This window comes from Lampetra fluviatilis, unplaced genomic scaffold (genome assembly GCF_964198595.1).
Source record: "Lampetra fluviatilis unplaced genomic scaffold, kcLamFluv1.1 SCAFFOLD_473, whole genome shotgun sequence".
Classification (NCBI taxonomy): domain Eukaryota; kingdom Metazoa; phylum Chordata; class Hyperoartia; order Petromyzontiformes; family Petromyzontidae; genus Lampetra; species Lampetra fluviatilis.
The window spans coordinates 13,114-40,041 of NW_027621298.1; the positions used below are offsets into that span (position 1 = coordinate 13,114).

Sequence of the window (26,928 nt, forward strand, 5' to 3'; positions counted from 1 at the left end):
TACACTATACACTACACTATACACTACTATACACTACACTATACACTACTATACACTACACTATACACTACACTACTATACACTGCACTATACACTACACTATACACTACTATACACTACACTATACACTACACTACTATACACTGCACTATACACTACACTATACACTACTATACACTACACTATACACTACACTACTATACACTGCACTATACACTACACTATACACTACTATACACTACACTACTATACACTGCACTATACACTACACTATACACTACAATACACTACACTACTATACACTACACTACACACTACACTATACACTACTCTACACTACACTATACACTACACTACTATACACTACACTATACACTAGTCCTGTGCTAGTATACTACACTATACACTACACTATACACTACACTATACACTAGTCCTGTGCTAGTATACTACACTATACACTACACTATACACTAGTCCTGTGCTAGTATACTACACTATACACTACACTATACACTAGTCCTGTGCTAGTATACTACACTATACACTACACTATACACTACACTGCACACTAGTCCTGTGCTAGTGACGAATTGGCCACGTTCTGTTGACGTGACGAAACCTTTTGCTAGCCCGCATGGCGACAGGTTTTTACCGGCACATTTAGATATTCCCCGGCGATGTAACCCCTAAACAAACACCTCTGTTATGGTTCATCGTTATCGTCGTCATCACCATCACCATTATCGCCAGCCGGGAACACCTCCTCCGTCAGCCAGGGTCTCTGGGGAGGTCTGGCCCGTGAACCCAACGCAGCCATTGCAGCTGCGTGAGCCACAGTCCTGAACCTCGACATCAGGAGGAGTGGGGGACGATGCCAACCCCAGCCTCAAGCGATGATGAAATTCTCGCTTGCAACTTCCATCAGCTAGCTGAGACCAGGCCACCGTGGGTTTGAATGGGGTCCTGGGTGTACACCCACCGCAGCAGTGGAAGAATGGCAGGCGCATCTTACAGATGGACTTCTGAATCACCGCAGAGATGCAGGCGGTACCGGTCCAGCTCCTGACAGAAGAGTGGCAGCCTCTTCTCTGGACGGAGATCCAGGCGGTACCGGTCCAGCTCCCGACAGAGGAGTGGCAGCCTCTCTTCCACACACACATCAACACCAGTTCACGGGGACCTCCCGAACTCCGCAGAGATCCAGGCGGTACCGGTCCAGCTCCCGACAAGAGTATTGGCAGCCTCTCTTCCACACACACATCAACACCAGTTCACGGTGACCTCCTGAACGCCGCAGAGATCCAGGCGGTACCGGTCCAGCTCCCGACAGAGGAGTGGCAGCCTCTTCTCTGGACGGAGATCCAGGCGGTACCGGTCCAGCTCCCGTCAAGATCACTGGCAGCCTCTCTTCCACACACACACCAAAACCAGTTCACGGTGATCTCCTGAACGCCGCAGAGGTCCAGGCGGTACTGGTCCAGCTCCCGATAAGTTGATTGGCAGCTTCTCCTCCGGACATCCCACGTGGTCCACCCATGGTCTACGGCCGCACCGGCTCTGCCCGAACGGGGCTGTGTCCATATACAACATTCCCCCACAACCAACTCTCAACTCTCCCCTCCCCCCGGGGCCTCCGGCAGAAGCTCGGTGAGATTCTTCTTGAACGTTTGTAGTTGTTTGAACACGCGGCTTTTAGTGCACCTCGAGTTGGGGGGGAGGGGGGCACGAAGGCCCCCGCACAGCCGCTACAGAGGCCCCCCACCCGGTTCAGCTGTCGCGGTGGCTACAAGCGTCATGGGGGTACAGCCATCATCACCGCTATCATCACCACCGCCACCATCACCGCCACCTTCACCATCATCATCATCACCACCATCACCACCGCCACCACCATCACCGCCACCATCACCGCCACCATCATCATCACCGCCATCATCAATGCCATCGCCACCATCACCGCCACCATCACCATCATCACCACCACCATCACCACCACCACCATCACCTCCACCATCGCTACTACTGCCACCACCGCCATCACCACTTCCATCACCACTACCACCACTACCACTACCGCTGCTACCACCACCACAACCATCACCACCATCATCATCATCTTCATCGCCATCTTCATCATTCATCGTCGTCGTCGTCATCATCGTCTTCATCGTCGTCATCGTCATCATCATCGTCATCATCATCGTCATTATCATCGTCATCATCATCTTCATCGTCTTCATCATCTTCATCGTCTGTGCGGGAGGATTGTGGGGGGCCACGATCTCAGGGGTCAAAGTTGCTGTTTGCGTCCACCCACGGCGTCAGCGTCGTCATCTTCGTCGTCGTCATCGTCGTTATCTCTGCCCCCACCACCACCGCCCCCGCCGCCCCGTAGCCACGGAGTGTCCCAGCGGCTCCGTACGAGGCGTTGGTCAGGCCGACCTTGGGCCAAGGCGGCGCCAGGACGCGCCGGTCATCGTCATCGTCGTCGTCGTCGTCATCGTCGTAGTAGCAGAGGTCGTCGTAGTAGCAGAGGTCGCTGTTGGTGGCAGCGGAGGAGCCGTTGGTGGCAGCGGTGTGACAGTTGGTGGCAGCGGTGTGACAGTTGGTGGTAGCGGAGTGACAGTTGGTGGCAGCGGTGTGACAGTTGGTGGTAGCGGAGTGACAGTTGGTGGCAGCGATGTGACAGTTGGTGGCAGCGGTGTGACAGTTGATGGCAGCGGTGTGACAGTTGGTGGCAGCGGAGGAGTCATTGGTGGCAGCGGAGTGACAGTTGGTGGTAGCGGTGTGTCCGTTGGTGGCAGCGGTGTGACAGTTGGTGGTAGCGGTGTGACAGTTGGTGGTAGCGGTGTGACAGTTGGTGGTAGCGGTGTGACAGTTGGTGGTAGCGGTGTGACAATTGGTGGTAGCGGTGTGACAGTTGGTGGCAGCGGTGTGTCCGTTGGTGGCAGCGGTGTGACAGTTGGTGGCAGTGGTGTGACAGTTGGTGGTAGCGGTGTGACAGTTGGTGGCAGCGGTGTGACAGTTGGTGGTAGCGGTGTGACAGTTGGTGGCAGCGGTGTGTCCGTTGGTGGCAGCGGTGTGACAGTCGGTGGTAGCGGTGTGACAGTTGGTGGCAGCGGTGTGTCCGTTGGTGGTAGCAGAGTGGCAGTTGGTGGCAGCGGTGTGACAGTTGGTGGTAGCGGTGTGACAGTTGGTGGCAGCGGTGTGACAGTTGGTGGCAGCGGAGTGACAGTTGGTGGTAGCGGAGTGACAGTTGGTGGTAGCAGTGTGACAGTTGGTGGCAGCGGTGTGACCGTTGGTGGCAACGGTGTGACAGTTGGTGGTAGCGGTGTGTCCGTTGGTGGTAGCGATGTGACAGTTGGTGGCAGCTGAGGGTGAGTTTGTGCTAGCGGTGGAGGGGGTGGAGAGCTCCGGATCATCGCTGCATGGGGAGGCCGGGAGGCTGAGAATCATCGGGGCGCAGCCGCTAGTACCATTACCACAACCACCAACACCACCACTACCACAACCAGCACCACCACCACTACCGCCACCACCACTACCGCCACCACCACGAACGCTGTCGTCATCGTCATCATCGCTTCCCACGGCCACCACCACCCACTCCGGTTGTCGTTGTTGTTGTTGTTTTACAAGCGGGGCAGGTTGTTGTTGTTGTTGTTGTCGTCGTCGAGGGCATTGTTGATTCTGTTGTTGTCGTTGTGCTAGCGGTTGCTGTTGTTTATTCGGTTGTTGATGTTGAACAAGCGGTTGTTGTTGTTGTTGTGGCCGCTGTGACGTCGCCTGCTGCTGTTGCTGGGACCTGACGTTGTCAGGGGGCGTGGCCAGGAACCCCCTGCCGTTGTCAGGGGGCGTGTCCAGGCAACCCCTGCCGTTGTCAAGGGGCGTGGCCAGGAAACCCCTGCCGTTGTCAAGGGGCGTGGCCAGGAACCCCCTGCCGTTGTCAAGGGGTGTGTCCAGGCACGACCTTCCGTTGTCAAGGGGCGTGGCCAGGAACCCCCTGCCGTTGTCAAGGGGCGTGGCCAGGCACGACCTTCCGTTGTCAGGGGGCGTGGCCAGGCACGACCTTCCGTTGCCAAGGGGCGTGTCCAGACACCCCCTGACGTTGCTAGGGGGCGTGGCGACCAGCAGGGGTTGCTCCTCCTCCTGCCGCTGCTGCTGCTGGTGGTGGTGATGCTGCCCAGCGATTGGTCCACGCAGAGGCCAATCAGGGGAGGCCGGCGGCGCCTGGGCGGGGCTGGGCCCACGAGGGGGCGGCTCTAATTGGTGGAGGCAGGAGGAGGGGGCGGAGCTAGCCGAACAAAACCTGGAGGGGGGGGGGAATGGGGGGGAGATGTTGACTACCTCGCCTGGTACACAGGAGGTCGTGGGTTCGATCCTGGACCCTGTAAGATGTTGACTACATTGCCTGGTCTACAGGAGGTCGTGGGTTCGATCCCAATGACCCTGTAAGATGTTGACTACCTCGCCTGGTACACAGGAGGTCGTGGGTTCGATCCCAATGACCCTGTAAGATGTTGACTACCTCGCCTGGTACACAGGAGGTCGTGGGTTCGATCCCAATGACCCTGTAAGATGTTGACTACCTCGCCTGGTACACAGGAGGTCGTGGGTTCGATCCCAATGACCCTGTAAGATGTTGACTACCTCGCCTGGTACACAGGAGGTCGTGGGTTCGATCCCATTACCCTGATGAGATGTTGACTACCTCACCTGGTACGCAGAAGGTCGTGGGTTCGATCCCAAATGGCCCTGATGAGATGTTGACTACCTCTCCTGGTACACAGGAGGTAGTGGGTTCGATCCCAATGACCCTGATGAGATGTTGACTACCTCGCCTGGTACACAGGAGGTCGTGGGTTCGATCCCAAATGACCCTGATGAGATGTTGACTACCTCGCCTGGTACACAGGAGGTCGTGGGTTCGATCCTGGACCCTGTAAGATGTTGACTACATCGCCTGGTCTACAGGAGGTCGTGGGTTCGATCCCAATGACCCTGTAAGATGTTGACTACCTCGCCTGGTACACAGGAGGTCGTGGGTTCGATCCTGGACCTTGTGAGATGTTGACTACCTCGCCTGGTACACAGGAGGTCGTGGGTTCGATCCTGGACCCTGTAAGATGTTGACTACATTGCCTGGTCTACAGGAGGTCGTGGGTTCGATCCCAATGACCCTGTAAGATGTTGACTACCTCGCCTGGTACACAGGAGGTCGTGGGTTCGATCCCAATGACCCTGTAAGATGTTGACTACCTCGCCTGGTACACAGGAGGTCGTGGGTTCGATCCCAAATGACCCTGATGAGATGTTGACTACCTCGCCTGGTACACAGGAGGTCGTGGGTTCGATCCTGGACCCTGTAAGATGTTGACTACCTCGCCTGGTCTACAGGAGGTCGTGGGTTCGATCCCAATGACCCTGTAAGATGTTGACTACCTCGCCTGGTACACAGGAGGTCGTGGGTTCGATCCCAATGACCCTGTAAGATGTTGACTACCTCGCCTGGTACACAGGAGGTCGTGGGTTCGATCCCAAATGACCCTGATGAGATGTTGACTACCTCGCCTGGTACACAGGAGGTCGTGGGTTCGATCCCAAATGACCCTGATGAGATGTTGACTACCTCGCCTGGTACACAGGAGGTCGTGGGTTCGATCCCAAATGACCCTGATGAGATGTTGACTACCTCGCCTGGTACACAGGAGGTCGTGGGTTCGATCCCAAATGACCCTGATGAGATGTTGACTACCTCTCCTGGTACACAGGAGGTCGTGGGTTCGATCCCAAATGACCCTGATGAGATGTTGACTACCTCGCCTGGTACACAGGAGGTCGTGGGTTCGATCCCAAATGACCCTGATGAGATGTTGACTACCTCGCCTGGTACACAGGAGGTCGTGGGTTCGCTCCCAAATGACCCTGATGAGATGTTGACTACCTCGCCTGGTACACAGGAGGTCGTGGGTTCGCTCCCAAATGACCTTTTGAGATGTTGACTACCTCGCCTGGTACACAGGAGGTCGTGGGTTCGATCCCAAATGGTCTTAATGAGATGTTGACTACCTCGCCTGGTACACAGGAGGTCGTGGGTTCGATCCCAAATGGTCTTAATGAGATGTTGACTACCTCGCCTGGTACACAGGAGGTCGTGGGTTTGATCCTGACCCTGACGATTTTTTCCCGATTGAGTGAGTGGGTGAGTCAGTGAGTGAGTGGGTCAATGAGTGGCTGAGTGAGTGGGTGAGTGCGTTAATGGGTGAGTCAGTCAATGAGTGGGTGAGCGAGTAATTGAGGGGGTGAGTGAGTGGGTGGCTGAGTGAATGAGCGAGTTTTTGAGTGAGTAAGTAGCTGAGTAAGTGAGCGAGTGGGTAAGTGAGTGAGCGAGTGGGTAAGTGAGTGAGTGGCTGAGTGAGTGGCTGAGTGAGTGAGTAGGTGAGTGAGTGGCTGAGTGGCTGAGTGAGTGGCTGAGTGAGCGAGTGCGTGAGTGAGTGAGAAGGTGAGCGAGTGGTGAGTGAGTGGGTGAGCGAGTGGGTGAGGGAGTGAGCGAATGAGCGAATGAGTGAGAAGGTGAGCGAGTGAGTGAGTGAGTGAGTGAGCGAGTGGGTAAGGGAGTGTGTGATTGAATGAGTAGGTGAGTGAGTAAGTGAGTGGGTGGGTGAGTGTGTGAGTGAGTGTGTGAGCGAGTGAGTGAGTGGGTGAGCGAGTGAGCGAGTGGGTGAGCGAGTGGGTGAGTGAGTGAGCGAGTGGCTGAGTGAGTGAGCGAGTGGCTGAGTGAGTGAGTGAGTGGGTGAGTGAGTTAGTGAGTAACTCACCGTGTCTCTCTGGGGGAGGTTTCCACCTCTTCATGTAACTTCACAGCAAACTGAGGAGGCATTGGAGTCAGAGGGTTGGGGTTTGGTTTAGGGTCACGGTTATGGCTTCGGGTATTAGAGTTTGGGGTTTGGGTTTAGGGGTTAGAATCAGCGGATTGGGGTTAGGATTAGGGGTGGTTATGGTGAGGATTTGGGGTTAGGGTTTGGGGTTAGGGTCAAGATTTGGGGTTAGAGGTTAAGATTTGGGTTCAGGGTTTGGGGTTAAGATTTGGGGTTAGGGGTTAGGATTTAGGGTCAAGATTTGGGGTTACAGGTTAAGATTTGGGGTTAGGGGTCAAAGTGTAAACCTCCATCTCTCTCACCTCCATGAGTCTCGTCTGCGATTGGCTGGCTCCAAGCTCGTGGGCGGAGCCATTGGCGATCACGTGACCACCCCGTTGGCCAATGGCGCGCTCCCGGACCTTCCTCCTGGACTTCCTGCGCCCAATCAGAATGCTCCGTTGGTTAGACACGCCCATCAGGGGGAGTGGGTGGGTGGGTGGGTGAGTGAGTGAGTGGGTGGGTGTTTGGGTGAGTGAGTGAGTGGGTGGGTGAGTGGGTGGGTGTTTGGGTGAGTGAGTCAGTGGGTGGGTGTTTGGGTGAGAGAGTGAGTGGGTGGGTGGGTGAGTGGGTGGGTGTTTGGGTGAGTGAGTGAGTGGGTAGGTGTTTGGGTGAGTGAGTGAGTGGGTGGGTGGGTGGGTGAGTGGGTGGGTGTTTGGGTGAGTGAGTCAGTGGGTAGGTGGGTGAGTGGGTGGGTGTTTGGGTGAGTGAGTGAGTGAGTGAGTGGGTGGGTGTTTGGGTGAGGGAGTGAGTGGGTGGGTGGGTGGGTGGGTGAGTGGGTGAGTTGGTGGGTGAGTGAGTGAGTGGGTGGGTGTTTGGGTGGGTGAGTGGGTGGGTGGGTGAGTGGGTGAGTGGGTGGGTGTTTGGGTGGGTGAGTGGGTGAGTGAGTGAGTGAGTGGGTGGGTGAGTGGGTGGGTGGGTGTTTGGGTGGGTGAGTGGGTGGGTGGGTGGGTGAGTGGGTGGGTGAGTGGGTTGGTGAGTGGGTGAGTGGGTGAGTGACTGACTGAGTGACTGACTGACTGACTGAGTGACTGACTGAGTGACTGACTGACTGACTGAGTGACTGAGCGAGTGACTCAGCTACTTACTTCCCGGTACAATAGGCCACCACGCCCATCACAGCAACGACCAGCAGCGCGATCGTGATGCCCGCGATGGTCAAAACTCGCTTCTCGTACAACTCGTGGGCCTCTGTGAGGGAGGGGGGGAGGTGGTGGGGAGGGGTGCGGAGGTGGTCATGGTCGTTTGTAAAGACACACAGAGACACACAGAGACACGGAGAGACACACAGAGAATCACAGAGACATACAGAGACTCACAGAGACATACAGAGACTCACAGAGACACGGTGAGACACAGAGACCCACAGAGACACACACAGAGACACACAGAGACACACAGAGACACACACAGAGACACACAGACACACAGAGACACACAGACACACACAGACACACAGAGACACACACAGACACACAGAGACACACACAGAGAGACACACAGAGACACACAGAGACACACAGAGAGACAAACACAGAGACAGAGAGACACACAGAGACACAGAGACACACACAGAGACTCACAAAGACACAGAGAGACACACACAGAGACACAGAGACACACACAGAGAGACACAGAGACACACAGAGACACACACAGAGACACACACAGAGACCCACAGAGACACACAGAGACACACACACACAGACTCACAGAGACACACATAGACACAGGATCTAACCCACATTCCTTTTCCTTAGGATGATTTTGGTGGTGATGGTGGTGGTGATGGTGGTGATGGTGGTGGTGATGGTGGTGATGGTGGTGGTGATGGTGGTGATGGTGGTGATGGTGGTGGTGATGGTGGTGATGGTGGTGGTGATGGTGGTGGTGATGATGGTGATGATGTTGATGGTGGTGGTGATGGTAGTGATGCTGGTGATGGTGGTGGTGATGGTGGTGATGGTGGTGATGGTGGTGATGGTGGTGGTGATGATGGTGATGATGTTGATGGCTCTCACCCATCAGCTGAATTCCTGGATTCTCTGGGCCAGCGTTGGGAGAAGTTTGAAACAGTGCGGACATTCCATGTTACTATGACAGGGTCATGTCCATCCCGTGGGTGAGTGAATGGGTGAGTGGGTGAGTGAGTGGTGAGTGGTGAGTGAGTGGGTGAGTGAGTGGTGAGTGGGTGAGTGGGTGAGTGAGTGGGTGAGTGGGTGGGTGGGTGGGAGGGTGAGTGAGTAGGTGAGTGAGTAGATGAGTGAGTGAGTGAGTGGTGAGTGAGTGAGTGGTGAGTGAGTGGTGAGTGAGTGGTGAGTGAGTGAGTGGGTGAATGAGTGGGTGAGTGAGTGGTGAGTGAGTGAGTGGGTGAGTGAGTGGGTGAGTGAGTGGGTGGGTGGGTGAGTGAGTGAGTGAGTGGGTGGGTGAGTGGGTCGGTGGGAGGGTGAGTGAGTGGGTGAGTGAGTAGATGAGTGAGTGAGTGGTGAGTGAGTGGTGAGTGAGTGGTGAGTGAGTGAGTGAGTGGGTGAATGAGTGGGTGAGTGAGTGGTGAGTGAGTGAGATAGGGAGTGGGTGAGTGAGTGGGTGAGTGAGTGGTGAGTGAGTGGTGAGTGAGTGAGTGGGTGAGTGAGTGGGTGAGTGAGTGAATGGGTGAGTGAGTGAGTGAGTGGGTGAGTGAGTGAGTGGTGAGGGAGTGAGTGGGTGAGTGAGTGAGTGAGTGGGTGGGTGAGTGGGTGGGTAAGTGAGTGGTGAGTGAGTGCTGAGTGAGTGGGTGAGTGAGTGAGTGAATGGGAAAGTGAGTGAGTGAGTGGGTGAGTGAGTGGTGAGTGAGTGGTGAGTGAGTGGGTGAGTGAGTGAGTGAGTGTGTAAGTGAGTGAGTGAGTGAGTGGGTGAGTGAGTGGGTGGGTGAGTGGGTGAGTGAGTGGGTGAGTGAGTGGGTGAGTGAGTGGTGAGTGAGTGGTGAGTAAGTGAGTGGGTGAATGAGTGAGTGGGTGAATGAGTGGGTGAGTGAGTGGTGAGTGAGTGAGTGAGTGGGTGAGTGAGTGGGTGGGTGAGTGGGTGAGTGAGTGGGTGAGTGAGTGGGTGAGTGAGTGGTGAGTGAGTGGTGAGTGAGTGGGTGGGTGAGTGAGTGAGTGTGTAAGTGAGTGAGTGAGTGAGTGGGTGAGTGAGTGGGTGGGTGAGTGGGTGAGTGAGTGGGTGAGTGAGTGGGTGAGTGAGTGGTGAGTGAGTGGTGAGTGAGTGAGTGAGTGGGTGAGTGAGTGGGTGAGTAGATGAGTGAGTGAGTGGTGAGTGAGTGGTGAGTGAGTGGTGAGTGGGTGAGTGAGTGAGTGGTGAGTGAGTGAGTGGGTGAGTGAGTGGGTGGGTGAGTGGGTGAGTGGGTGAGTGAGTGAGTGAGTGAGTGGGTGAGTGGGTGGGTGAGTGGGTGAGTGAGTGGGTGAGTGGGTGAGTGAGTGGTGAGTGAGTGGTGAGTAAGTGAGTGGGTGAGTGAGTGAGTGGGTGAATGAGTGGGTGAGTGAGTGGTGAGTGAGTGAGTGGGTGAGTGAGTGGGTGAGTAGATGAGTGAATGAGTGGTGAGTGAGTGGTGAGTGAGTGGTGAGTGGGTGAGTGAGTGGTGAGTGAGTGAGTGGGTGAGTGAGTGGGTGGGTGAGTGAGTGAGTGAGTGGGTAAGTGAGTGAGTGAGTGACACTCACTGTAGAAGCTGGTCATGGCGTAGTTCTGACACCGATCTCCTGTGAACTCACTCAGACAGCTGTGGAGAGGCAGAGAGAGACACTCACCACCACACTCACTCACCACTACTCACCACTACACTCACCCACTCACTCACCCACTCACCCACTGACTCACCACTCACTCACCCACCCACTCACCCACTCACTCACCACTCACTCACCCACTCACCCACTCACTCACCACTCACTCACCCACTCACCACTCACTCACCCACTCACCCACTCACTCACTCACCCACTAACCCACTCACTCACTCACTCACCCAGTCACCACTCACTCACCCACTCACCCACTCACCACCCACTCACTCACCCACTCACCCACTCACTCACCACTCACTCACCCACTCACTCACTCCCCACTCACCACTCACCCACTCACTCACTCACCACTCACTCACTCCCCACTCACCCACTCACTCACTCACCACTCACTCACCACTCACTCACCACTCACTCACCACTCACTCACCCACTCACTCACTCCTCACGCACTCACCCACTCACTCACTCACCTACTCACTAACCCACTCACCCACTCACTCACTCACCACTCACTCACCCACCCACTCACCAACTCACTCACCACTCACTTACCCACTCACCACTCACTCACCCACTCACCACTCACTCACCCACTCACCCACTCACTCACCCAGTCACCCATTCACTCACTCACCCACTCACTCACCCACTCACTCACCACTCACTCACCCACTCACCCACTGACTCACCACTCACTCACCCACCCACTCACCCACTCACTCACCACTCACTCACCCACTCACCCACTCACTCACCACTCACTCACCCACTCACCACTCACTCACCCACTCACCCACTCACTCACTCACCCACTAACCCACTCACTCACTCACTCACCCAGTCACCACTCACTCACCCACTCACCCACTCACCACCCACTCACTCACCCACTCACCCACTCACTCACCACTCACTCACCCACTCACCCACTCACTCACTCCCCACTCACCACTCACCCACTCACTCACTCACCACTCACTCACTCCCCACTCACCCACTCACTCACTCACCACTCACTCACCACTCACTCACCACTCACTCACCACTCACTCACCCACTCACTCACTCACCACTATATATAAACTGTATATAATCTGTATATAAACTGTATATAAACTGTATATAAACTATATAAACTGTATATAAACTATATATAAACTATATATAAACTGTATATACACTATATATAAACTATATATAAACTGTATATAAACTATATATAAACTATATATAAACTATATATAAACTGTATATACACTATATATAAACTATATATAAACTGTATATAAACTATATATAAACTATATATAAACTGTATATAAACTGTATATAAACTGTATATAAACTGTATATAAACTATATATAAACTGTATATAAACTATATATAAACTGTATATAAACTATATATAAACTATATATAAACTGTATATAAACTATATATAAACTGTATATAAACTGTATATAAACTGTATATAAACTATATAAAAACTATATATAAACTGTATAAAAACTGTATATAAACTGTATATAAACTGTATATAAACTATATATAAACTGTATATAAACTGTATATAAACTGTATATAAACTATATATAAACTGTATATAAACTATATATAAACTGTATATAAACTGTATATAAACTGTATATTAACTGTATATAAACTGTATATAAACTGTATATAAACTGTATATAAACTATATATAAACTGTATATAAACTGTATATAAACTATATATAAACTGTATATAAACTGTATATAAACTATATATAAACTGTATATAAACTGTATATAAACTGCATATAAACTGTATATAAACTATATATAAACTGTATATAAACTATATATAAACTGTATATAAACTGTATATAAACTGTATATAAACTATATATAAACTGTATATAAACTATATATAAACTGTATATAAACTGTATATAAACTGTATATAAACTATATATAAACTATATATAAACTGTATATAAACTGTATATAAACTGTATATAAACTGTATATAAACTATATATAAACTGTATATAAGCTATATATAAACTGTATATAAACTGTATATAAACTATATATAAACTGTATATAAACTGTATATAAACTATATATAAACTGTATATAAACTGTATATAAACTATATATAAACTGTATATAAGCTATATATAAAGTATATATAAACTGTATATAAACTATATATAAACTGTATATAAACTATATATAAACTGTATATAAACTATATATAAACTATATATAAACTATATATAAACTGTATATAGACTGTATATAAACTATATATAAACTATATATAAACTGTATATAAACTGTATATAAACTGTATATAAACTGTATATAAACTATATATAAACTGTATATAAGCTATATATAAACTGTATATAAACTGTATATAAACTGTATATAAACTATATATAAACTGTATATAAACTGTATATAAACTATATATAAACTGTATATAAACTGTATATAAACTGTATATAAACTATATATAAACTGTATATAAACTGTATATAAACTATATATAAACTGTATATAAATTGTATATAAACTGTATATAAACTGTATTAAAACTATATATAAACTGTATATAAACTGTATATAAACTGCATATAAACTATATAAAAACTGTATATAAACTATATATAAACTGTATATAAACTGTATATAAACTGTATATAAACTATATATAAACTATATATAAACTGTATATAAACTATATATAAACTATATATAAACTGTATATAAACTGTATATAAACTGTATATAAACTGTATATAAACTATATATAAACTGTATATAAACTATATATAAACTATATATAAACTGTATATAAACTGTATATAAACTGTATATAAACTATATATAAACTATATATAAACTATATATAAACTGTATATAAACTATATATAAACTGTATATAAACTGATAATTGGTTCTTTACCCTTCTATCTGGCAACAAAACTGACACCTTTTTACAAGGAGTCATGTTTGCATAGACCGCAATACCTGCAGTCATAATACAAACAAAAGAACATAACTCTGATAATGTGCACTGTCCTTGAAGTTGATTGGTCCACACCCGAGACAGCTTTCCTTAGAGCCTAGTCTCATATGGGTTGGACCAGATGACGCCAAAAGGCGCACAACTCAAGGACAATGCACCATCAGAGTATGAGAGCTCGGGGCAAGCATGTACACTATGGGAACCTCATTTGCCAGTTAAAATATGATAATTGGTCAGTGCACATTATCAGAGTTATGTTCTTTTGTTTGTATTATGACTGCAGGTATTGCGGTCTATGCAAACATGACTCCTTGTCAGTTTAACACGTAGGCTTTCGCGACCAATATTGTTCATAATCAACGATTTTTGGGTTTAGATCGCGTTATTTATAAATGTGTCGTAACCCTCCACCACCCGACACGGCCAATCAGTAAAAAAAAGTGTCACGTTGACAAAAGACAAATAGTTCACTGCTTTAGCCCACCGGTGTGTTGAAGCGTGAAACCACAACATTTACAATTTGAGTACGACGTTTCGCTGGTAATTGCATCCAGCATCATCGGGCAATTCGCCAGAATGGTGAGGCTCTGCTGTGTCTCCCGTTCTTATATAGAGCAGCAGCAGGGTAACGTCATCATTAACTCATTAACTCATCAGGTGCAAAGATTTGAGGGGGGGGGGTTATTGTAATTATATACTTGATTAGTAATAAGGCTATTGTTACGATGCGAGTTGTAGATTAGTAATCATTTGGAATGTGTTCTATTGTGATTATGCTACATTAATAATCAGTTAGTGCTTGTTTCCCTTATAAGGAATTGTAATGCATCTTATTTAATAATACGCTTCCAGGCCGCACTAAGCCTGTAGCTGTCTGAGCGATTAAAGTTATTTCTGTTTCTCTCAATCTCAATGGATTCTCTAATTAGTCTTTGCCAGTAGTAACTAGTTTTACACAACACTTCAACGTTGTCAAAATCAATTGAGTGTCCCTGTTGACAAGCATGTTCTGCCACTGCCGACAGTTGTGTTTGCGATAGTTTAATATTTCTCTGGTGTTCTTTTAGTCTTACACTAACGTTACGCCCTGTCTGTCCAATATAGCATCTGCCACATACACAATTAATCCGATATACACCTTCTGTTGATAATTTAGGTAATTCGTCTTTAGTGCACGTTACTAGTTGTTGAATTTTGTGTACTGTACCAAATCTTACTGTAATGTTTTGCTTTTGCAAAACACGGGCTAATTTGTCAGTTACTCCTGAGATAAATGGTATTTTTATTGTTTTAATAATCTGATCGCTTTCAGCAGTGTTGCTTTGCGATCGTGATTTGGCATTTAGTGCTCTGTTAATTTGAGCATTATTGTAGCCATTCTGTCTTAGTGCTTCTTTAACATGTTTAATCTCTCTCACTAGACTTTCATCATCTGACACTGTTTTAGCCCGATGTATGAGCGTCTTGATTAGAGAGGATTTCTGAGCTGGGTGATGATGTGATTTCGCATTCAGATAGGCATCAGTGTGCGTTTGCTTTCTGTAAACGCTGTGTGTTATTTTACCATTTAGGCCATGCCCAAGTAAAATATCCAGGAACGGGAGTGTGTTATTCACCTCCATTTCCATGGAAGCGTATTATTAAATAAGATGCATTACAATTCCTTATAAGGGAAACAAGCACTAACTGATTATTAATGTAGCATAATCACAATAGAACACATTCCAAATGATTACTAATCTACAACTCGCATCGTAACAATAGCCTTATTACTAATCAAGTATATAATTACAATAACCCCCCCCCCTCAAATCTTTGCACCTGATGAGTTAATGAGTTAATGATGACGTCACCCTGCTGCTGCTCTATATAAGAACGGGAGACACAGCAGAGCCTCACCATTCTGGCGAATTGCCCGATGATGCTGGATGCAATTACCAGCGAAACGTCGTACTCAAATTGTAAATGTTGTGGTTTCACGCTTCAACACACCGGTGGGCTAAAGCAGTGAACTATTTGTCTTTTGTCAACGTGACACTTTTTTTTACTGATTGGCCGTGTCGGGTGGTGGAGGGTTACGACACATTTATAAATAACGCGATCTAAACCCAAAAATCGTTGATTATGACTCCTTGTAAAAAGGTGTCAGTTTTGTTGCCAGATAGAAGGGTAAAGAACCAATTATCATATTTTAACTGGCAAATGAGGTTCCCATAGTGTAGATGCTTGCCCCGAGCTCTCATACTCTGATGGTGCATTGTCCTTGAGTTGTGCGCCTTTTGGCGTCATCTGGTCCAACCCATATGAGACTAGGCTCTAAGGAAAGCTGTCTCGGGTGTGGACCAATCAACTTCAAGGACAGTGCACATTATCAGAGTTATGTTCTTTTGTTTGTATTATGACTGCAGGTATTGCGGTCTATGCAAACATGACTCCTTGTAAAAAGGTGTCAGTTTTGTTGCCAGATAGAAGGGTAAAGAACCAATTATCATATTTTAACTGGCAAATGAGGTTCCCATAGTGTATATAAACTATATATAAACTGTATATAAACTATATATAAACTGTATATAAACTATATATAAACTGTATATAAACTATATATAAACTGTATATAAATTGTATATAAACTATATATAAACTGTATATAAACTGTATATAAACTGTATATAAACTATATATAAACTGTATATAAACTATATATAAACTGTATATAAACTGTATATAAACTATATATAAACTGTATATAAACTGTATATAAACTGTATATAAACTATATATAAACTGTATATAAACTGTATATAAACTATATATAAACTGTATATAAACTATATATAAACTGTATATAAACTATATATAAACTGTATATAAACTGTATATAAACTATATATAAACTGTATATAAACTGTATATAAACTATATATAAATTGTATATAAACTATATATAAACTGTATATAAACTGTATATAAACTGTATATAAACTATATATAAACTGTATATAAACTATATATAAACTGTATATAAACTATATATAAACTGTATATAAACTGTATATAAACTATATATAAACTGTATATAAACTGTATATAAACTGTATATAAACTATATATAAACTGTATATAAACTGTATATAAACTGTATATAAACTGTATATAAACTGTATATAAACTATATATAAACTGTATATAAACTATATATAAACTGTATATAAACTATATATAAACTATATATAAACTATATATAAACTGTATATAAACTATATATATACTATATAAACTGTATATAAACTGTATATAAACTGTATATAAACTATATATATAAACTGTATATAAACTGTATATAAACTATATATAACTGTATATAAACTGTATATAAACTGTATATAAACTATATATAAACTATATATAGTATATATAAACTGTATATAGTATATATATATAGTATATACACTATATATACTATATATATAGTATACATACTATATAAACTATATATATATAAGGTTGTACTACCGGCACGAGAGTTGTTGTATCTATACATAGTATATATATATAGTATATATACTATATATATATACTATATAAACTATATATATATGATTGTGTTACCGGCACGAGAGTTGCTGTATCCCCGTGATGACGCTGTGTATATATATATACTATATATATAGTATATATATAGTATATATTATATATATATATACTATATATATACTATATATATACTATATATATAGTATATATAGTATATATATATTATATATATACTATATATATAGTATATATATATATTATATATATACTATATATAGTGTATACTATATATATAGTATATATATATATTATATATATACTATATATAGTGTATATAGTATATATACACTATATATATAATATATGACAAATTGTGTACTACCGGCACGAGAGTTGCTGTATCCCCGTGATGACGCTGCAGGCGCCGCCGTTGAGGCAGAAGTGGAGATCCTGAGCAGCGCACGGGCGGGAGTGACCCCCAGCTGCAGCAGCAACAACAACAACAACCATCAACAACAACAACCATCAACAACCATCAACAACAACAACGTCAACAACGGGAGTGACCCCCAGCTGCAGCAGCAACAACAACAACAACCATCAACAACAACAACCATCAACAACCATCAACAACAACAACGTCAACAACGGGAGTGACCCCCAGCTGCAGCAGCAACAACAACAACAACCATCAACAACAACAACAACCACAACAACAACCATCAACAACCATCAACAACAACAACGTCAACAACGGGAGTGACCCCCAGCTGCAGCAGCAACAACAACAACAACCATCAACAACAACAACAACCATCAACAACAACCATCAACAACCATCAACAACAACAACGTCAACAAGGGGAGTGACCCCCAGCTGCAGCAGTAGCAACAACAACCATCAACAACAACAACAACCACAACAACAACCATCAACAACCATCAACAACCATCAACAACAACAACGTCAACAACGGGAGTGACCCCCAGCTGCAGCAGCAACAACAACAACCATCAACAACAACCATCAACAACCATCAACAACAACAACGTCAACAACGGGAGTGACCCCCAGCTGTAGCAGCAGCAACAACAACAACCATCAACAACAACCATCAACAACCACAACAACAACCATCAACAACCATCAACAACAACAACGTCAACAACGGGAGTGACCCCCAGCTGTAGCAGCAGCAACAACAACAACCATCACAACAACAACCATAATCAACAACAACCACGTCAACAACCATCAACAACAATCAACAACAACCATCAACAACCACAACAACAACGTCAACAACGGGAGTGACCCCCAGCTGCAGCAGCAACAACAACAACAGCGTCAACATCAACAACATCAACAACCATCAACAACAACATCAACAACCATCAACAACCATCAACAACCATCAACAACCACAACAACAACAACGAATGAGTGAGCAAGTCAGTGAATGAGTCAAATAATTACTGAGTGAATGAGTAGGTGAGTTAATGTGTAGGTGAGTTAATGGACGAATGAGAAGGAAAATGAGTGAGTCAATGAATGAGTCAATGAATGAATGAGCCAGCGAATGAATCAATTAATCAATGAGTCAGCGAATGAATCAATGAGTCAGCGAACGCATTAATGAATGAGCCAATAAATGAATTAATGAATGAGCCAATAAACGAATGAGTAAACGAATGTGCGAGTGAGCGCTCCGATTGGCCGGGTCACATTTTCTGCGCGGAGTAGGCGGACGAATGAGTCACCTAATGAATGAGCCAATGAATGAATGAGCAGTTGAGTGAAGTAATGAATGAGTCAACTAATGAATGAGGCAATGAATGAGTAGGTGAGCGAAGGAATGAATCAGTCAACTAATGAATGAGCCAATGAATGAATGAGCAGTTGAGTGAAGAAATGAATGAGTCAATTAATGAATGAGCCAATGAATGAGTAGGTGAGCGAAGGAATGAATCAGTCAACTAATGAATGAGCCAATGAATGAATGAGCAGTTGAGTGAAGAAATGAATGAGTCAATTAATGAATGAGCCAATGAATGAGTAGGTGAGCGAAGGAATGAATCAGTCAACTAATGAATGAGCCAATGAATGAATGAGCAGTTGAGTGAAGGAATGAATGAGCCAATGAATGAATGAGCAGTTGAGTGAAGAAATGAATGAGTCAATTAATGAATGAGCCAATGAATGAGTAGGTGAGCGAAGGAATGAATCAGTCAACTAATGAATGAGCCAATGAATGAATGAGCAGTTGAGTGAAGGAATGAATGAGTCAATTAATGAATGAGAAGTTGAGTGAAGGACTGAATCAGTCAACTAATCAATGAGCCAATTAATGAATCAATGAGTAGGTGAGTGAAGGAATGAATGAGTCAATGAAAGAATGAGAAGTTGAGTGAAGGAATGAATGAGTCAACTAATGAATGAGCCAATGAATTAATGAGCAGTTGAGTGAAGGAATGAATCAGTCAACTAATGAATGAGTCAATGAATTAATGAGCAGTTGAGTGAAGGAATGAATGAGTCAACTAATGAATGAGCCAATGAATGAATGAATGAGAAGTTGAGTGAAGGAATGAATGAGTCAATGAATGAATGAGTCAATGAATGAATGAGCAGTTGAGTGAAGGAATGAATGAGTCAACTAATGAATGAGCCAATTAATGAATCAATGAGTAGGTGAGTGAAAGAATGAATGAGTCAATGAATGAATGAGCCAATGAATGAGTAGGTGAGCGAAGGAATGAATCAGTCAACTAATGAATGAGCCAATGAATGAATGAGCAGTTGAGTGAAGGAATGAATCAGTCAACTAATCAATGAGCCAATTAATGAATCAATGAGTAGGTGAGTGAAGGAATGAATGAGTCAATGAATGAATGAGCAGTTGAGTGAAGGAATGAATGAGTCAACTAATGAATGAGCCAATGAATGAATGAGCAGTTGAGTGAAGGAATTAATGAGTCAACTAATGAATGAGTCAATGAATTAATGAGCAGTTTAGTGAAAGAATGAATGGGTCAACTAATGAATGAGTCAATGAATTAATGAGCAGTTGAGTGAAGGAATGAATGAGTCAACTAATGAATGAGCCAATGAATGAGTAGGTGAGCGAAGGAATGAATCAGTCAACTAATAAATGAGCCAATGAATGAATGAGCAGTTGAGTGAAGGAATGAATGAATGAATGAGCAGTTGAGTGAAGAAATGAATGAGTCAATTAATGAATGAGCCAATGAATGAGTAGGTGAGCGAAGGAATGAATCAGTCAACTAATGAATGAGCCAATGAATGAATGAGCAATTGAGTGAAGGAATGAATGAGTCAATTAATGAATGAGAAGATGAGTGAAGGACTGAATCAGTCAACTAATCAATGAGCCAATTAATGAATCAATGAGTAGGTGAGTGAAGGAATGAATGAGTCAATGAATGAATGAGCAGTTGAGTGAAGGAATGAATGAGTCAACTAATGAATGAGTCAATGAATTAATGAGCAGTTGAGTGAAGGAATGAATGAGTCAACTAATGAATGAGCCAATGAATGAATGAGCAGTTGAGTGAAGGAATGAATGAGTCAACTAATGAATGAGTCAATGAATTAATGAGCAGTTGAGTGAAGGAATGAATGAGTCAACTAATGAGCCAATGAATGAATGAATGAATGAGAAGTTGAGTGAAGGAATGAATGAGTCAATGAATGAATGAGTCAATGAATGAATGAGCAGTTGAGTGAAGGAATGAATGAGTCAACTAATGAATGAGCCAATTAATGAATCAATGAGTAGGTGAGTGAAGGAATGAATGAGTCAATGAATGAATGAGCAGTTGAGTGAAGGAATGAATGAGTCAACTAATGAATGAGTCAATGAATTAATGAGCAGTTGAGTGAAGGAATGAATGAGTCAACTAATGAATGAGCCAATGAATGAATGAGCAGTTGAGTGAAGGAATGAATGAGTCAACTAATGAATGAGTCAATGAATTAATGAGCAGTTTAGTGAAAGAATGAATGGGTCAACTAATGAATGAGTCAATGAATGAATGAGCAGTTGAGTGAAGGAATGAATGAGTCAACTAATGAATGAGCCAATGAATGAGTAGGTGAGTGAAGGAATGAATGAGTAAACTAATGACTGAGGCAATTAATGAATGAAAAGTTGAGTGAAGGAATGAATGAGTCAACTAAAGAATGAGCCAATCAATGAATGAGCAGATGAGTTAAGGAATGAATGAGTCAATTAATGAATGAGTCAATTAATGATTGAGCCAATGAAAGAATGAGAAATTGAGTGAAGGAATGAATCAGTCAATTAATGAATGAGCCAATGAATGAGTAGGTGAGTGAAGGAATGAGCCAATGCATTAATGAGTAGGTAAGTGAAGGAATGAATGAGTCAGCCAATGAGCCAATGAAAGAATGAGCAGATGAGTGAAGGAATGAATGAGTCAATTAATGAATGAATAGATGAGTGAAGGAATGAATGAGTCAATTAATGAATGAGTCAACTAACGAATGAGCCAATGAATGAGTAGGTGAGTGAAGGAATGAATCAGTCAACTAATGAATGAGCCAATGAATGAATGAGTAGGTGAGTGAAGGAATTAATGAGTCAATTAATTAGTGAGTGAATGAATGAGTCAATTAATGAATGAGTCACCTAATGCATTAGCCAATGAATGAATGAGTAGGTGAGTGAAGGAATGAGTCAAATAACGAATGAAAAGTTGAGTGAAGGAATGAATGAGTCAACTAATGAATGAGCCAATGAATGAATGAGCAGTTGAGTGAAGGAATGAATGAGTCAACTAATGAATGAGTCAATGAATTAATGAGCAGTTGAGTGAAGGAATGAATGAGTCAACTAATGAATGAGCCAATGAATGAATGAGCAGTTGAGTGAAGGAATGAATGAGTCAACTAATGAATGAGTCAATGAATTAATGAGCAGTTGAGTGAAGGAATGAATGAGTCAACTAATGAATGAGTCAATGAATTAATGAGCAGTTGAGTGAAGGAATGAATGAGTCAACTAATGAATGAGTCAATGAATTAATGAGCAGTTGAGTGAAGGAATGAATGAGTCAACTAATGAATGAGCCAATGAATGAATGAGAAGTTGAGTGAAGGAATGAATGAGTCAACTAATGAATGAGCCAATGAATGAGTAGGTGAGTGAAGGAATGAATGAGTCAACTAATGAGCCAATGAAAGAATGAGCAGATGAGTGAAGGAATGAATGAGTCAATTAATGAATGAGTCAACTAACGAATGAGCCAATGAATGAGTAGGTGAGTGAAGGAATGAATCAGTCAACTAATGAATGAGCCAATGAATGAATGAGTAGGTGAGTGAAGGAATTAATGAGTCAATTAATTAGTGAGTGAATGAATGAGTCAATTAATGAATGAGTCACCTAATGAATGAGCCAATGAATGAATGAGTAGGTGAGTGAAGGAATGAGTCAAATAACGAATGAGAAGTTGAGTGAAGGAATGAATGAGTCAACTAATGAATGAGCCAATGAATGAATGAGCAGTTGAGTGAAGGAATGAATGAGTCAACTAATGAATGAGCCAATGAATGAATGAGTAGTTGAGTGAAGGAATGAATGAGTCAACTAATGAATGAGTCAATGAATTAATGAGCAGTTGAGTGAAGGAATGAATGAGTCAACTAATGAATGAGTCAATGAATTAATGAGCAGTTGAGTGAAGGAATGAATGAGTCAACTAATGAATGAGTCAATGAATTAATGAGCAGTTGAGTGAAGGAATGAATGAGTCAACTAATGAATGAGCCAATGAATGAATGAGAAGTTGAGTGAAGGAATGAATGAGTCAACTAATGAATGGTGCCAATGAATGAGTAGGTGAGTGAAGGAATGAATGAGTCAACTAATGAGCCAATGAAAGAATGAGCAGATGAGTGAAGGAATGAATGAGTCAATTAATGAATGAGTCAACTAACGAATGAGCCAATGAATGAGTAGGTGAGTGAAGGAATGAATCAGTCAACTAATGAATGAGCCAATGAATGAATGAGTAGGTGAGTGAAGGAATTAATGAGTCAATTAATTAGTGAGTGAATGAATGAGTCAATTAATGAATGAGTCACCTAATGCATTAGCCAATGAATGAATGAGTAGGTGAGTGAAGGAATTAATGAGTCAATCAATTAGTGAGTGAATGAATGAGTCAATTAATGGATGAGTCACCTAATGCATGAGCCAATGAATGAATGAGTAGGTGAGTGAAGGAATGAATGAGTCAAATAACGAATGAGAAGTTGAGTGAAGGAATGAATGAGTCAACTAATGAATGAGCCAATGAGTGAGTAGGTGAGTGAAGGAATGAATGAGTCAACTAATGAATGAGGCAATGAATGAATGAGCAGATGAGTGAAGGAATGAGTCAATTAATGAATGAGTCAACTAATGAGCCAATGAATGAATAAGCCAATGAATGAATGAGAAGTTGAGTGAAGAAATGAATGAGTCGATTAATGAGGCAACTAACGAATGAGTCGATGAATGAATGAGTAGGTGAGTGAAGGACTGAATGAGTCGACTAAAGAATGAGTCAATTAATGAACGTGCCAATGAATGAATCACCTAACGAATGAGTCAATTAATGAATGAGTCAATGCATGAATGAGTCACCTAATGAATGAGCCAGTGAGTGAGTAAACGAGTGAGTGAGTGAATGAATGATTTACCTAATGAATGAGCCAATGAATGAGTGAGTAGGTGGGTGAAGGAATAAATGAGTCAATGAGTGAGTGAGTAAACGAGTGGGTGGGTGAACGAGTGGGTAGGTGAGCCAATGAACGAGTGAGCGAGTGAATGAGTGAACGAGTGAGTGAGTGAGTTGGTGGGTGAAGGAAGGAATGAGTAATCGAGTGAGTGAGTAGGTAGGCGAGTGAGTGGGTGAGTGAGTGAACGAGTGAGTGAGTAAACGAGTGGGTGGGTGAGTGAGTGGGTGGGTGAGTCAATGAGTGAGTGAGTGAATGAGTCAATGAGTGAATGAGTAAACGAGTGAGTGAATGAGTCAATGAGTGAGCGAGCGAGTGAATGAGTGAGTGAGTGAACGAGTGAGTGAGCGAGCGAGTGAATGAGTGAGTGAACGAGTGAGTGAATTAATGAATGAGTGAATTAATGAGTCAATGAGTGGGTGAGTAAACGAGTGGGTGGGTGAACGAGTGGGTAGGTGAGCCAATGAACAAGTGCACGAGTGAGCGAGTGAGTGAATGAGTGAGTGAGTAAACGAGTGGGTGGGTGAGCGAGTGAGTAAATGAGTGAGTGAGTGAACGAGTGAGTGAATTAATGAATGAGTGAATGAATGAGTCAATGAGTGAGTGAGTGAACGAGTGGGTGAGTGAGTGAGTGAGTGGGTGAGTGAGTGGGTGAGTGGGTGAGTGAGTGAGTGGGTGAGTGAGTGAATGAATGAGTCAATGAGTGAGTGGGTGAGTGGGTGAGTGAGTGGGTGAGTGAGTGGGTGAGTGAGTGAATGAATGAGTCAATGAGTGAGTGGGTGAGTGAGTGAGTGGGTGAGTGAACGAGTGAGTCAATGAGTGACTGAGTGAACGAGTGGGTGAGTGAGTGAATGAGTCAATGAGTGAGTGAACGAGTGAGTGAGCGAGTGAATGAATGAATGAGTCAATGAGTGAGTGGGTGAGCGGGTGAGTGATTGAGTAAACGAGTGAGTGAATGAATGAGTCAATGAGTGGGTGAGTGAGCGAGCGAGTGAGTGAACGAGTGAGTGAACGAGCGAAGTGAACGAGTGAGTGAATTAATGAATGAGTGAATGAATGAGTCAATGAGTGAGTGGGTGAGTGAGCGAGTGAATGAATGAGCCAATGAATGAGTGAGTAAACGAGTGAGCGAGCGAGTGAGTGGGTGAGTGAATTAATTAATGAGTGAATGAATGAGTGAATGAATGAGTCAATGAATGAGTCAATGAGTGAGTGAGTGAGTGGGTGGGTGAGTGAGCGAGCGCTCCGATTGGCTGATTCACATTTCCTGCGCGGAGCCGCTGCTGCCGCTGCCGTCCCCGTGGGAGTGGCCGGCGGGGGGGCGAGGGGCGTGGCCTCGGCCGGAAGTGGGGGCGTGGCTTCGGCCGGAAGTGGGGGCGTGGCTCCAGCTGGCTCCTCCCCCTCCAGCCCATGGCGGGTGGTGGTGGTGGAGGGTGAGTTCCATTGGAAGTTGAGGTCAAGGCGCTCTCCCCCTCGACTCTCCGCTGTAGAATCCACGGTGATGCCATCACCACCACCATCACCATCACCACCATCACCACCATCACCACCACCATCACCACCACCACCATCACCACCATCACCACCACCATCACCACCATCACCACCATCACCACCATCACCACCATCGCTCCGGGGGATGTCCTCTGTGGAAGCGACCATAGCCGGTAGTCGTGGAGCCGAAGGGCTGACACCTCCATTGTCATCCTTTGTCCCTCCCTCCCCATTGTTCTTTGACCCTCCCTCCCCATTGTTCTTTGACCCTCCCTCTCCATTGTCATCCTTTGCTCCTCCCCCATTGTTCTTTGTCCCTCCCCCATTGTTCTTCTTTGACCCTCCCTCCCCATTGTCATCCTTTGTCCCTCCCCCATTGTTCTTTGCTCTTACCGCCCCATTGTCATCCTTTGTCCCTGTACCACCACCTCCTCCACCTCCACCACCTCCACCACCATCACCACCACCTCCACCACCTCCACCACCATCTCCACCTCCTCCACCATCTCCTCCTCCACCTCCTCCACGCCGTTTCCCAGCGTCTACCGTCTCCGACGGAAACTCCGATGGAAACTCCTCCGACTCCCCCTCCTCCTCCTCCGACTTTGACGACTTTGACGACTTCGACTTTGACTCCGACGACACCTCGAATATCCTGTCGACGACGACCCACTTGAGCCCCGCAGCGCACAGGCCCAGGCTCAGGAGACCCGCGGCACCCAGCGGCAGGGCGCAGATCCAGCGGCACCACACGCCCCTAGCGACGGGGAGCGCCGGCCTGGCCACGAGACATTCGCCAGCCTGGGCCTCGCCTGAGGAAGGCGGTGGTGAGGGTGGTGAGGGTGGTGAGGGCGGTGAAGGGGTTGAGGGTTGTGAGGGCGGTGAGGGCGGTGAGTGGGGCGGTGAGCGGGGTAGTGGTGAGGGTGGTGAGGGCGGTGAGGGCGGTGAGGGCGGTGGGGGCGGTGGTGAGGGTGAGGGCGGTGAGGGCGGTGAGGGCGGTGAGGGTTGTGAGGGTTGTGGGGGTGGTGAGTGGGGTGGTGAGGGCGGTGAGGGTTGTGAGGGTGGCGAGGGTGGTGAGCGGGGTGGTGAGTGGGGCGGTGAGGGTGGTGGTGAGGAGGGTGGTGAGGGGGGAGGTCCACGCCACCCATGGTCATGATCTTCGCCGTCGGGCATCATTGCGGCATCGTACGCAGTGGTGGTGGTGGTGGTGTGGTGGTGGTGGTGGTGGTGTGGTGGTGGTGGTGTGGTGGTGGTGTGGTGGTGGTGGTGGTGGTGTGGTGGTGGTGGTGGTGGTGGTGTGGTGGTGGTGTGGTGGTGGTGGTGTGGTGGTGGTGTGGTGGTGGTGGTGTGGTGGTTGTGGTGGTCGTGTGGTGGTGGTGTGGTGGTGGTGTGGTGGTGTGGTGGTGGTGGTGT

At 45.3% G+C, this 26,928-nt stretch overlaps 1 protein-coding gene across 7 annotated transcripts; it reads right to left on the minus strand.

Moving 5' to 3' along the window:
• Positions 1-361: 361 nt before the first annotated feature.
• Positions 362-25,751, minus strand: LOC144955052 (uncharacterized). Of its 7 annotated transcripts, none has more exons than XM_078885398.1 (8): positions 25,284-25,751; positions 17,638-17,737; positions 10,613-10,671; positions 8,942-8,965; positions 8,009-8,111; positions 7,184-7,298; positions 6,822-6,871; positions 362-4,312 (listed from the first exon to the last, which is right to left on the minus strand). In XM_078885398.1, the coding sequence occupies exons 1-8, from the start codon at positions 25,681-25,683 to the stop codon at positions 2,287-2,289; spliced, it is 2,877 nt and encodes a 958-aa protein (XP_078741524.1). In that variant the 5' UTR covers positions 25,684-25,751; the 3' UTR covers positions 362-2,286. The 7 variants fall into 7 exon arrangements, with proteins under 7 accessions (XP_078741524.1, XP_078741523.1, XP_078741526.1 ...); XM_078885397.1 differs by having other exon boundaries at positions 8,942-8,970; positions 10,612-10,671; XM_078885400.1 differs by lacking the exons at positions 17,638-17,737; positions 25,284-25,751 and adding an exon at positions 17,331-17,350 and having other exon boundaries at positions 8,942-8,970; positions 10,612-10,671.
• Between the last annotated feature and the right edge of the window lie 1,177 nt (positions 25,752-26,928).

What these genes read in the sequence shown, in the direction of transcription:
- LOC144955052 (XM_078885397.1), bottom strand. Translation starts at nt 25,683, where the DNA reads ATGGTCGCTTCCACAGAGGACATCCCCCGGAGCGATGGTGGTGATGGT. An exon ending in AGCGGCTCCGCGCAGGAAAT is followed by an intron (nt 17,738 to 25,283) that starts GTGAATCAGCCA and finishes TTGCTGCTGCAG; the next exon opens with CTGGGGGTCACTCCCGCCCG. An exon ending in CGCAGACGAGACTCATGGAG is followed by an intron (nt 6,872 to 7,183) that starts GTGAGAGAGATG and finishes ATGCCTCCTCAG; the next exon opens with TTTGCTGTGAAGTTACATGA.